Genomic DNA, 13,909 nt, shown 5'->3' on the forward strand with positions numbered 1-13,909 from the left:
TGTTAATTAAGCATAGAGGTGCAAAGAGCCAACGATGTAAGCATGGGTTATGAGATCGGGAAAAAAAAAAATCAATAAAAAGATTAAGAAAAATGTGACGTAAAGTTACTTAAAATTTGAGCATAAACAAAACATTATTCTAAGAGTAAGAAAAATGTACAGCTCTTCTACAGTAGATATAGCGGAGAGCGTTTCAGATGGTTCCCCCTCTCTGGCCAGATGTTGTGGGCCGCATCATAACTGGTCCAATGGGCATTGGAATCCCAACAAAAATGTGGAAAAAAATCGAAAAAAAATTGAAATCAGCGAAATGAACATAAACGTGGATTGAGAATGATAACTTTGGCCCTGAAGCATCGTGCTCGTGTCGTATTCTCTGACCAAATATTGGTTTCTCAGTGGTAAGAACGAAAAAAAATTGAAATCAGCGATATGAACATAAACGTGGATTGAGATGATAACTTCGGCCCTAAAGCATCGTGCTCGTATCGTATTCTCTGACCAAATATTGGTTTCTCAGTGGTAAGATTTAAACATATTATCGCCATGGATCCTACAAAGCTCACATATATAATAATCACCAAGAAGTATGAAATATAATCAAGTTTCTTTTATACGTTGAAGTCCAAGAGAAACCTCGAATTAGCAGATGCTCCAAAGTCTAGGTCTCGTAGCCAATAATGCCCGTATATCATCTCGAATCAACCGCAACATGATCCTCAAATGATCCCGGTGCGACACGTCGTTATCATTGAACCTCTATAAATGCTCAAAATGACATGGAACTAATTCGGTATATTCAAATCATCAAACGACGACAAGGCCGCAAATCTTCGAGATCCGACGATCACCGTAAAAATTGTGATATCAGTAGTGTATCAGTATATCACCATTACGGTCGTGTACTCGGGCGTGTACTCGTACTCTTACCGGCTATACGCACGCACGCTAGTAGCCGCCCTCGACTCAAAATCAATCAAAGCAAAACCCCAGCAGAAACCCGCTCCAAGTTCCCCAAAATAAACGCACGCATCTAATTACCAGCGCGATCGATCGAGATGGGGATGGATGTGACACTTATCTCGTTCTCGCGGTTCCGGACCTTGGGGACGACGACGGTGAGCTCGCCGCTCTCCATCTCCGCCCTGGCGCGGCGGAGATCGGCGTTATTCGGCATGTAGAAGACCCTCGTGAAGCTACCCACGGGCCTCTCCATCAGGAGGAACTGCTCGTCCGCCGCCTGCGCTGCCCTTTGCCTCTTGCCCTGGATCCGGAGGATCCGGTCGTCCAGTGCATCCACCTTGATCTCCTCCATCCTCATCCCCGGGAGATCGGCCATGAACACATGTTCGCGCGGGTTCTCCTTCCAATCCACGGGGAAGCACAGCGTCACCGGGGACCAAACTCCCGTCGCTGTAGCCCCCACGAGACTGCCGCCGCCTCCGCCGCCGTCGCCGTCGCCGCCGCCGCCGCCGAAGGCGGGAGGGGCGAAGGGGGCAGCGTAGTTGACAGGGACGGCATACGGCGACATTGCCTCGCTGGGATTGGGATTTGGGAGGTGGGAGCGAAGGCGCAACGAAGGGGAGATGGAGAGGCTCTGCCTTTCTTTATATAGAGGCGGGATGGGTGTGTTAGAAGCACCTTCAAGAAGCTTCCACGCTGGCTTCTACGCTTTCGAGCCTGCGAATTCGGCGAATTGAGCTACAGCGGCGCCGATTATGATTAGAGTGGAGTATTATATGGCCTGCACCTGGCGTATCCGTACATGTCATGCATTAATACACCGTGCGTAATTTTTAATAATTAATCATTTTAAAACAAAAGTCTAATTTGATAGATGCAATTAATGCTAATTAGAGAGCTTTACTTCGATATTTAATAGTCACAATAATAATCATATATTAATACCTATAATATTTATACTTTTATCAACTAAAAAATAGATGGAGTTATTAAATTTGACTAAATCATCATTATTTTTAATACGTTTCTTATAAATAGAAACAAAGAGACCGTGAATATTCTAAAATCAGTCAAACCTTTTATTTGATAGCTAATGTCTTAATATTAAAATTTAACCTAATAAATATGATAGAAACTATGCATTTTAAATCTTTTATAGTTTTAAATATTGTTGAACCCATCTAATCAACTGCATTTGAATTTTAAAAAACCTATCATAGATTTTTAGTTTTACGATGTGTAGTATCTATTATACACCCGGTTCAGGCAAATTTCTCGTTGACGCTTCCCAGTTGTAGATTCGCTTTACGCACGGTCGCACGGATAACCCTTTCCCCTCCAAGTCCAAGCTAATTTCCCGCGCTTCCTCTCTCACCATAATATTCAAAAAAAAAAAAAAAACTCGCGCGTTCTTTTCCCCTCTTTTCCCACATCCTTTCCCTCCCTTTTTTTCTTTTAACCACATTAATAACTCCTTTTTCCCCATGGACCCATGAGATCATCTCTCTCCCCTTCTCCCTCCCTCTCCCTCCCCCTCTCCCTTTCCTCCTCTCTTCCTTCTTCTTCTACACTCCCATGGCGAAGCAGAGCAAGCCCAAGAAGCCCGAGAACCTCGGAAAGGGGAAGGTCACGCCAGTCCAAGTCGCCTTCATCGTCGATCGCTACCTCGCCGACAACAACTACGCCGGCGCCCTCTCCGCCTTCCGATCCGAAGCCGCCGACCTCTTCTCCAAGACCAAGGGCAAAGAGGTAGTACCTAATGGCGTAATGCCCATTCCAATCCCTTTCCAACGGATCAATTCGAAGTGGGTTTTTCTCGTTTTTGAAGAAATCTAGGGTTTTCAGGTGCCAAAGGGGTTGCTAGGGCTGGGGGAGATATTGGACGAGTACATATGCTTGAAGGAGCAGAGGGTGTTGGTGGATCAGGAGAAGCGAAGGGTGGAGACGGCGATGCAGGGGATGCAGGAGGTGATGCGGTCTTATCACTCTTCGATCAATGCGTCTCTGCCTTCGTCGCCGCCTCTTCTGCCTCCGCAGTTTGTGGCATCAACGCCGACAGGTCCGGCGCTTCCGCCGCTGTACCCGAGTAATGGGTCTCCTTCTGGTATGTTTTTTTTTTTTTCTGATCTCGTGCTGATGTTGTTCAGTACTGGGCTGACTTTAACGTGCTCCGGATGTGTTTGATGTATTGTCTCAGTTAAGTTCATGAATTGTTCAGTTCTTGGTAAATGTAAGTTTGGGGAATTGACCAGTGTAAATTTTGGGTGTTGCTCAGTTAAGTGCATCCTTTAATGACTATTCTAGTCCTACATAGCATATTGATCTTTTGGGTATCATCATATCTTACCACACTGTTAAAACTTGCATAGTAAGTTTCAAATCATCAGTCAATCTTAGTAACAAGCAACTTCAAAATAGATTTTCTAATAATATGACATCTCCCTACATGTTTCTAATTGTTAAGAATAAGAAGGAAGCCAGTTTGCTGTTAAATGAGGCATGATCGAGCAATCTATCAGTAAAGTTGATTTCCTTGATAGCATAGTTTACTGAATTGTGCCATCCATGTATGGTCTTGCTTCTATTGCAATGGAAACTGTTGCTTTACTTACATGTACATTCAATACTTTTGCTGTCTTAGTTTCTCATTGATAGTCAAGCACCTAATACAGCCCTTCTTGTTTATCCAGGTTTAGGACCAGCTATATGTTAGTTTACTGAATTACTGTGGATTTGAGATATTATTTGTGGAAATTCTTCTTTATTCTGTAAGTTTGCTTAGTTCTTTATGCTCTTCTTTGCAGGTAATCCCATAAATATGACCCCTGTACTAAGTTACCCACCAATGGTTAGTATGGTTCCTCATAAAGGAGCAGAAGCAAACAACTTACCAACTCCAACAGTTACTTCTTCTTTGGCTAATAAGAGAAAAGCTTCAAAGTGTGCTCCAAAGGTTCCTCCAGCTCCAAAGAAATCTTGTACCCAGGCATCCACAGACACTTCCATTAAAGGTGCGCAGCAAAAAGAAATTGGTCTATACCTGGGGCCTATTTGGCCTGGTTGGAGCTTTTGCAGAAGTGCTTCTTTTATCCGAATTGCAGAAGAATTAATAGCCCTCTTCTGAAATTTGTTTTATGCCTTTTTGCTATAGCATAAGTGGAAGCTTCAAGTTTTAAGCTTTTGCCTATATGGCCTAAAGACTCATTTTAGCTTTCGACCCGTAGTAAAAAGCTCTAGAATATTTGTTAGTTAGAGTTTAATTTTTAGAGTCTAGAATTTTTATTTTCTTCTATTTTTCAGGTAGAACATTGCCCTCGCAAATGCGATACACCTGTAACTCAGAAGAGTATAGGGAGCCAACTATTCAATCAAGAGATAGCACTCATTCAATTACCAGATCTCCAATTCAAGGATCATCTGTTGCGAAGAGCTTATTCAAGAAACAGCCCGAGTCTCAAGCCGATTCCTCTCCGAAAACTCCACCGCAGATGATTTCTTCTCAATCAGATCAATCAATTACTCTGAAAAATACCTCCGTGCACACCATTGATAATGGTTTCTCCCAAGAATTTGCTTCATCGAAATGTTCTTTAATTTCTTCCGAAACCATCATTGTCAGTCCTCTCAAAAGCACTGGTTATTATGCTGTTGAGAGGAGTTACCATATCACTTCACCCTTCAAACCCAACTTAAAGAAGGTTGGAAAAAGAGAACATGTAAAGGGGAAACTAGACTTTGATGAGTCTGAGGCAATAGCAAATTCAGAAGAGCCTGTCACAGGGAAGGCTTCTACCTCTTCTAGCGAAGTGGAGACGCAAGAAATTCTCGACTTTGATCTTTCTGAGTTTGATATCCTTGATGGGGATTTTTCCTTCTCTGAACTCCTAATCGACCTCGACCTTGCTGGTGAAGTCATTCCCTCTTCAGACAAGCCATCTCTGAACGTTGATTCGGTTCCAGGGTACTATTTCCTTGTGCAAATTTTTGGTCGTTATTGTGTCCATTTGGCCCAGCTTATGGAACTGTTTTCCTATTCTAAGTAGCAGTCAAGTGTTTTGCAAGTAAAAGGGTTTCCAGGTCCAAAATGCCCACCAAAATAACAAAAAAAAAAAAAAAGAGCTTTTGCTTTTGCCACAATTGAGAAGCTATTGTGGAGATTTTCATGAAATATCTGTTTCTTTTTTAAAAAAAAACTGAAAAAACAAACTTCTATAAAAGCTGAAACCTGGCCGATCAAACCAGTAATTTATCTTCCGTGTCTTGTTTTTCCGATTGTTTAACTTGTTGCAAAACAAACACAGGTCAGAACATAATATAGAGGGTCGAAGTGTGGAAATGGATCGTCTTTTGCCTGATTCTTCCAAGTCAACTATCACTGATGCTTTGGAGAACATTAATATTCCAGGTTAGATAACATATATTGCAATTAAGAATTTGTTTAAGCATTTTATTACTCCATTTCTGTGTTCCTGTTGTAGTCTAAAATTCTAACCTATGAACTATATTTATTTATTTCTATAGGTCCTGAATTGTCTACCTCAATAAGAGCCATCACTAAACGCATCAAAATTGTTAGTCCTGGTAAGTCGCACTTTTTGTACCTTTAAATCTTTAAATATATAAAGATTTCTTCTATTATCTAAGGATTTTTTTTATACTGAATTTGTGCAGTTAAAATTAGAAAAAAATGCCCAGTGGAACAGATAGATTGAGCAGCAAAAGCACAGGTAATATGCATTTAACATGATATCTGACCTTCGCATGATTTTAACTTCTAGATGGATCTTTTACTGTGGTGTTCCTTATATCCATGTATCATTGTATGCTCTTCATCTCTTGATGTATAGTTAGCGAATTATTCGCTCTAATTCTAAGGTCTAATTTTAAAAAGAAAAGTTGTGTGTTTCATGACTGAGTTGCTTTATGGAATGACATGGATTTTTTTTTTTTTGTTATTATTTTTTGATGCCTCAATGATAGATGATGCAGTAAATCTACTTTTAGCTATTATATCAAGCAGGCCATATAGAGGAGATCCTTTTCTTTACTTGTGTAAACAGTTTTTGGCAGCGGGAATATATGTTGAATTCTCAGTTGTAGTGATAATTTTGGATCTGGGGATTCAACACATAATTATTTTTGTAGATTTATTTTATTCTGATTTGAATAAGATATAATTTATTTGAATCTCTCATGTTCTTACTGAGTTTTGTAATAAATAGATGAATTTAGAATTAGGTGACCAAATTCATATTGCACTATTCTCTTGGCACTCCCTATTTAATAATATAAAAAGAAATTTTATCACAAGTCTATGAGCACACAACCTAATTAGGTTTTTTATGCGATGAAAATAATCAAACTGTTCGGTTTGGTGAAAATAATCAACATGTTACACAACATCAAACTCTTAAATTCCTTAAACTTGCGATGTTAGATACCAGCTTGATTATCCAAAGAGAGAAAATAAATAAAGTGAGGATATTAGTTATGCGTGCACGAGCATTTGAGCCTAACTACTGAATTGAACTTGCAGTCGTATGATGATAACACACTATATATATATTAACAACAAATAATTAGATACATCGAATTAAATAGCAACATAATCCAATCTTTCAAAGAATGGACCATTTTATTAGAGTCTTCGCACTCACAAATTAAAATCCACCAATCTGTTGATAAGGTTATACACACTTGGCATTCATCGCAAAAATTCTTAAAAAAAAAAAGGAAAATGATCAGAAGGTACAATACAACACAGAGGCACAGAGGGAAAAAATTCCATCGACATTGTGTACTCCAAGAGCTAGACAAATAAATCTTTTTTTTTTTGTTATCTTTTTCTTGGACTTTTGAAATCAAGCGTCTCTTTTTTCTTTTCCCTTTTCTTCAAACTTTTCAACTGGAGAGAAAATGAATGCTTAGCTCTGTTTAATTAACACTTGGGATAGTCGGGAGGCGGCGGGGGTAGGATCGAGTCCGGAGTGTTGCCGTTCTCCACCTCGAACGCCATCGCCAGCCCCAAAGGAAGGTGCGAGTCCATGTGGCAATGCATGAACCATACGCCTGTCACGTCAGATAATTATGATAAAATTATATCTTAAATTAAAATGTAACCATAAAATGTTCATTAATTATTATGTTATTTGGTTTTGGAAGATTTTGTTAATAATTTATATAAAGATAAGAAAATAACTGCTTCGCTTCATTCCTTAAGAAAAATAAATTAATTTATAAAAAAGTGGAGCTGGTATTAATAAACACGTCCTTACTTATTGCAGTTTAGTTTAATAGATGCATATGATGGTATATATATATATATATATATATATATATATATATATATGTGTGTGTGTGTGTGTGTGTGTGTGTGTTATATAANCATCCTCCGGCCGGCACGGCGATTGTGTTTCGTACGAGGGGATTGACCAAATTGAAGCTCGTGCTCCCGGCACGGGGGTCGTAATTCCCCGCCCCCTGCGCCAGCACGAAGAAGTTGAAGCCGTGGAGGTGGATCGGGTGGTTCTCGAACCCGACGATCGCCGTGTTCTGCAGCACCACCTCCACCACGTCGTTGTACCTGATCTTCTTCAGCTCCGTACCCTTGCTCGCCTGGAACGGGTTGCCGCCCTTCGTGTAATCGAAGATCACCGGCGGATTTTTGGGAAAGTTCGACGTATATATCCCCGGTATTCCCTCGAAATGCGCTTCGAGCAGCGACACCCGCTTCGGGAATTGAAACACTATGCTGTTCATGCTCGCTGCGAGGGCGACGGGGCCGCACCTCGTCTGATCCTGAGCACACGGCAAGAGGTTGAACCCGACGGTGACGAACATCCGCTCGTCGACTGTGAGGGGGACGGTGGGCCACCCAGGCCGGCCGATGAGGCCGTTCAGCCTAGTGTAAAAGAGCTCGGCGGTCGGAGTGTCGAAGTAGAAGGGCATGGGCGGCATTTCCGGAGCAGACGATATCGGGGGCGCGGATGCGTACTCGATTACAGCCGTGGCGGTCGTGTCGTCGAATTCTAGCGGCGGGGCTAGGAAGAGGTACACGCGAGCGGCCATGTAGTATCGGCCGGGGGTGGCGTTCGTCTCCATGAGGGCGTCGACGGTTTGGCCCGGGGCAATAACGATCGTGTCGGTGACGCATGGCTCGGTGTAACTGGCGTCGACCGCCACCACCGTGAAAAAATGGCCGGCCACTTTGAAGAAGAGATGGCTATTGAGTGCAGCGTTGATGATTCGCAACATGTATGTCTTGCCATACTCCACCTTCAACTTGTATGTATCTACAGAAACACAAAATGATAATAGTGATAATGTAATAGCATAAGCAATCAATTAGTTCTATAATATTGTTGATCACAAGTATTCAGATACGTACGTACAACCAACGTTACTTGTTTTTGGAAACTAGTTTCTAGCGTATCAAATGGTCGCAAAAGACATACTAATGAAAAACTTACGAACCTAAATAAATGAAGCAGTAGTATGCTATTTTTTTAAAAAAAGAAAGAGAGAAAAACTTATGAACCTAATAGATTAAGCCACTCCTTATAATTATCTAGATAGTTCTTAGTTCAAGGTGAGTTAGTATATTCATCAAGTCATGACGACGAGATAAATTTTTCTAATTAAAAGGTGGCATTATCGCAAAATACATGGGTTGATATGTAAAAATTAGAGCATTTTATGCAGCATATATATATACGAAGGGAAAAAAAAAAAGGAATCAAAATTTAGGGAGATAAAAAAGTGAATAGATAAATTTTCAAGAATGCAGAGTCATGTATGTACTTCGTTTCTATTATATATAATAGGTAAAAGATCTTACTTGGACATGGATAAAGATCCCCGGGCATTCCATTGATGGTGAATGCATCAGATTTGATTGGTACGTTGCCCGCTAAGTAAGCATCTTTTTCCACCTTTATTACATCCTCCTTCCACCACTCACCTGTCAAATTATTTGTTAAAAATAAAAGAAAATACATATATACATGATCATCCATAAATTAGATATAGCAAAACAGTACTATAAAACTAGCTAGCTAGATGAACGACAAATAAAAAAGGAAGAAAGAAAGAAAAGATAATAAGAATTTACCAAGTATAATTGGAATTTCGCGGTAGGGTTTGTCAAAGGGGTAAGCTAAAGGACCTAGTCTTGGCCTGATGATGAGCGCACCGTAGACGGTTGCTCGGAGAAATGAGGAATGAGCGTGCCACCATAGCGTGCCCTCTTGGCCGACCACCTTGAACTTGTACGTATACGAGCTCCCCGAACGTATCGGGCATTGAGTTATCAAATTCGCGCCATCGGCCCAGCCACTTAGTAGTTGAAATATCCCATGCCTGTATATGTTCATCACCATGCATGATGAAACACATGCAAGATCCACACTACTAATCAAAATTTGGACATACAATATAGTACGTAGTTCAACAAATTAAAGAGCGAAAGCTTGGATAGAATTCGTAAAGGGTCTTTCTCATATTGCATGATTTGTCCCTTAATTTTTATTTTTTTGAATATTGTCACAAAAAAACTTGTTGGTTGTATAGATGATGGTGCCTCAAATCATCGATCCCTATATAAACTATGTTGATATTATATTTAAGGAGTAATTTAAAAACAATCTCCAGTTAGTTAATATTGTTGTTTACTTTCTTACAGAGAACATTTGTTTGTTGAAGACTCTTCTAGCCCCAAAAACTCCTTCAAATTTACAAAATTCGTGTATAGGCCTTGAAAGAAAGTTTTGGAAGAACTTTTACGAAAGAAAAACGTGTAAATTAGACGACATTTGTATTACAAAATTAATTTTTTTTAAAAAAAAAATTAACGCCATGTGCCTTCAGATATATATTAGGAATTTTACTCAAAAAATGGGAAAAAAAAAACGAGGGAAAGATTAGGAAATTTTATGCAAAAATAATTAAGTTAATTAGATCTTTACCAATGGATAGATATATCGTGGGGTGAATTATTGATGACATGGATAATTATAGTATCACCCTCTTGAGCCACAAGTGTTGGACCGGGCATTTGGTTGTTCACAGCGATAATGCTCGTGCTTCGACATAGCATGTTCGTAGACGTGGATCCTATCTGCATATGTGCGTACAAATATAATGCCATTGCAAAAAATTAATATTTGTATAAGACTATAAATTATATATTTTTTAATTGTTTCTGTGAATAAAAATTCATAAAAATATAGTTACTATATGGTGGAGATTTCAACGCTATTCCTATCCTAACACCAATACACTATCCAGGATAATTAATACAATTGCAGCCTTAATTAATTATGTATTTGTTGGTTAATTATTTCTCCAAACAATACGTACACCACCTGATATACGTTCCGACTATTGTATCCAAGTATTAAGGCCTAACAACTTTTTTTTAACATCGATCTACACCTACGTACAATAACATGTACATCAAGTAGCTAGCTAGAGATGTTGTATTTTCTCAGAGAACAAGAAGGGAAAAAATAATTAGTCAAAAAATTAAGTTAGCGTACTAAATACATATAGCATTTAGGCATGCAATAATAAAGATTTCGGATCAGCTAACAAGAGAAATTAACTTAATTCATTGATTGCTAACCATTTGAAGGACAGTGAAGCAAATCAAATTACAAACAAATCAAATTACGTACCTCATGAGTTGCTAAATTCATTTTTTTAAAAAAAATGGATAAAAAAGACATGGCTTGTCATGATTCTACATGCATGCATGATATGTAGGATGAGTAGAGATTTTTATGCATGGTGCATGAATCAACTTTGTGTTTAGTCTATCGTCCAAATTAATGCCATTAAGGACTTAGGGCTTAGGTGTAGGATCGATGCACTATTAAAGTAAAATTTCAAGGCTTAATCTAAGGAATTTTTTAATCTTTTGTTTCAACCCTGTAGTTACCCTAAAGTATATAGAAGGGATAATGGGAATTAGCATGCAGTTTGGATTTTTTTTAAAAAAAAAAATTAGCGAGTATTTCAGCAAAGCAAAGCTACTCATTGATCATCATGGAAAATTTTTGTTTCTATTTATGAAGTATATAGTCTCAAAAGAATACGCCTTTCCATACACGATATATATGGTACCTAGCTAGCTAGATTAAACCTATCACGCCAGTAACATATAATGTGCTTGAAGTGTATATAAGCCAAAAAAACATGCATGGGAATATTATAACTATGATAAAACTGTAAAAAAAATTCTGGAATATGACACAATAATTACACGGAATGTGCGTTGAACGACTGCTGCATCTGCTACCAATCCAAAGAAAGCAAGCGTAAACACTGTAAGCATCATCGACCGCACCATCGCTTCCAAGAAAGAGAAAGAAAGGAATGAAGGGGAAGAGAGAGAATTATCTACAATTATCTAAGGTTGAGAGGTTTATTAGTTAGATAGAAAGATTAATATTGCCTCTCCTTGGTTAGTTGAACAGGAATGAGACGTTTTAAGTTTGTATTTATAGTGTTAATAGCTAGCAAGGACAATGTCCGAACGTTTGCCTAAGAACAAAACTATTAATCCAAGCAATTCCCTGAGAGGCTCTACAATAAGATGCAATATATAGATTGCGATCACACCATAATACCTTTTTNTATATATATATATATATATATATAATCCTTCTTTTACAAGTTCCACGTTTATTAAAAAGGATATAATTAATTATATCTCTATATATCATTCAAGCTTTAGGAAAACCCATTATTTTGGGCATAAGTTGATCTGGTACATTAAGTTTCTTTTCTGGTAATATGTAGTTGGCGCATTATATATGAACCATCAGTTAGAGTTTTGAAGAAATTAATATTCGACATAGTTTGTCACCTTGTACCAGTTGCACTAAATTGATGCAGGTTGAGGGTTAGGTCACGTTCTGGGTCGGATCGGACATGTCTAGATGACCGATCATGAGTTGTAATTCCAATAACTGCAGTAGAATTTGACTGGCTAGGTGGTTGATCCAGTACAAGCTTTCTAGAAGATGCGATCAATATTTACAGGTAGAGATTAATATATATATTGTGCGAGTTGATGTGTTATTATGTTAAGCGTATAAATAGGTTTGGTGATCCCCAGGATTGAGTGTATATTAATTTTGTGACTGTTACTGTTGCTGTTTCATGTATATGAGCATTATATATTTTACGACCAAGTGATCCTACGCTACTCAAAAGGTTTCTTAAAATATTATCGATAAGTATTTATATGTGGTTAACAATTGGTTGAGTTTTAAAATTCTAAAGTTAACACTTGACATGAAGTTAAAGTTTGAAAACCAAAACTAATTACTAGCTACGGGATGAATGCAATGCCAGCTAATGAACAACAATTTGGTGGATCTTTTGAGGTCCGAGTAGCGTTACTCTTCATGTATATTATATTATAATTGTATCAGCTTTGAGATGTCAATATATATATAGTTGCAATTTAATTAAGTAGCCTAGCCTAGCTAAGGGCATACATTCTCTAAAAGGAAAATTAATTAAATAAATAAATAATTTAACTTGCTCGACTCAAACTTAATTAATGGATGGGCCAGGTTGAAGCTAGCTAGCTTATCTGGTTATCTCTTTAGGCTTTTCCATCTCATTAATAAACATGTATTAATAGGCCATATGTTTTGTATCAGTAATCCAAGAGTAAAAATTAGTAAATAACCCTGCTGCCAATTACCCCCAAATTACTAATCCCTCTGCATATTGTTTTTCCCCATCACGAATAAAATCTGACCCATCAATTGTGGCTAACTAAAAAGATCCAGTGATTCCCACAATCCTTAAACTTAATTATTCATAGATAAATTATGAGGCATAGTTGTTGTATTTAGACAATTTCTGTAGCACTTTTATTTTTTTTTTAGGAAAAGATACCATGCTACCGCTTCATTCAATTAGAAAGTAATAAAAAAGGAACAAAAAGAAATAGTAATACTAATAGGACTAATAAAAACTATTACAGAGAACAGTGAAAGACCCAAAGGTTTCTAAGTGAGCGAATCTCCGCTAGCAGTTGTGTCACGGTGATCTTATGTAAGAAGGCGTTGCATGGCTTTCAGGTAATCTATATACGGCTACGATATATAGTTGACCACATCTTTGCATGGCATTTTCTCCATTTATTTGTTAATATATATATATATATATATAGACCTAATTATAAAGTATGTTTTATGTTTCCACGTACGTCAACACGGATTTTCATCTTGCTCTCCCTAATCTGTTGTTGTAAACATCTACGAGTGCATAGTCATATGTCAAATGGGCAAGCTGTCACGCAGTATCATTAACTCTAATGGCTAATTAATGTGAATGTTTCAGAGAGAGAGAGAGAGAGAGAGAGAGAGAGAGAGAGTAAATTAAAGATAAGATTTTTGAAAATACAAATCAAGAGCAGATCGATGCAGATTCGCTAATCTAAAGCTATGCAGTTAAAGATATACAATTCGAAACATATATATATAAACTCAACTAAATTTATATTATTTTAATTAAACTGCTAGCCGAATTAATCCCATATATTAATCCCTGACGTTTTAAGTTTTGAAACCACTTAATCTTCACATACTGCCATACTGGATAAAAGATGGGCTGTCCATAGCTAAATTGGTGGTCTAAATCCATGCTATATATGTATGTTCTACGTTAAATGACCTGGTTATATATATATATATACACGAGCTATTACTCATTTTCCAAGCCATCCTTCACAAGTCAACTTAACCAATAAATAAATTAATAAAAATGCTTTAATATTAGAAAAAACGACTAACTCGCACAAATCCTGATATTAAAAAATAATTTGGACGACGCAGCTCAATCTCAAAGGCTATTACTTTGTCCTGATTGAGACAAAAACAATTAATTTTTTGGACAAGTTGGAGTTCTTCTAGTTTATTATAGTTGG

At 37.9% G+C, this 13,909-nt stretch overlaps 3 protein-coding genes across 3 annotated transcripts; 1 reads left to right on the top strand and 2 right to left on the bottom strand.

Moving 5' to 3' along the window:
- LOC109728244 (18.1 kDa class I heat shock protein-like) lies at positions 109 to 1,457 on the bottom strand (the record flags this gene model as incomplete). The annotated part of the gene is given in 1 exon segment (XM_020258610.1): positions 109 to 1,457. A coding segment is annotated over 1 exon segment (424 nt), but the record flags the coding sequence as incomplete, so codon positions are not given.
- Positions 2,371 to 6,115, top strand: LOC109728203. The gene is made up of 7 exons (XM_020258565.1): positions 2,371 to 2,712; positions 2,809 to 3,067; positions 3,768 to 3,974; positions 4,264 to 4,924; positions 5,265 to 5,368; positions 5,485 to 5,544; positions 5,635 to 6,115. The coding sequence occupies exons 1-7, from the start codon at positions 2,539 to 2,541 to the stop codon at positions 5,673 to 5,675; spliced, it is 1,506 nt and encodes a 501-aa protein (XP_020114154.1). The 5' UTR covers positions 2,371 to 2,538; the 3' UTR covers positions 5,676 to 6,115.
- On the bottom strand, positions 6,536 to 11,311 carry LOC109728322 (laccase-8-like). Its single transcript, XM_020258708.1, is given in 6 exon segments — positions 6,536 to 7,065; positions 7,350 to 8,255; positions 8,801 to 8,923; positions 9,074 to 9,321; positions 9,927 to 10,078; positions 11,225 to 11,311. Coding segments are annotated over 6 exon segments (1,680 nt in total). The 3' UTR covers positions 6,536 to 6,901.

This window comes from Ananas comosus, linkage group 23, assembly GCF_001540865.1.
Source record: "Ananas comosus cultivar F153 linkage group 23, ASM154086v1, whole genome shotgun sequence".
Taxonomy (NCBI): Eukaryota; Viridiplantae; Streptophyta; class Magnoliopsida; order Poales; family Bromeliaceae; genus Ananas; species Ananas comosus.

Bases quoted from the DNA above. Each gene is read 5' to 3' on its own strand.
- LOC109728203 (XM_020258565.1), top strand. From the start codon at position 2,539: ATGGCGAAGCAGAGCAAGCCCAAGAAGCCCGAGAACCTCGGAAAGGGG. The intron at 3,975-4,263 runs GTGCGCAGCAAA...TCTATTTTTCAG, and splicing joins CACAGACACTTCCATTAAAG to GTAGAACATTGCCCTCGCAA. The intron at 5,369-5,484 runs GTTAGATAACAT...TTATTTCTATAG, and splicing joins GGAGAACATTAATATTCCAG to GTCCTGAATTGTCTACCTCA.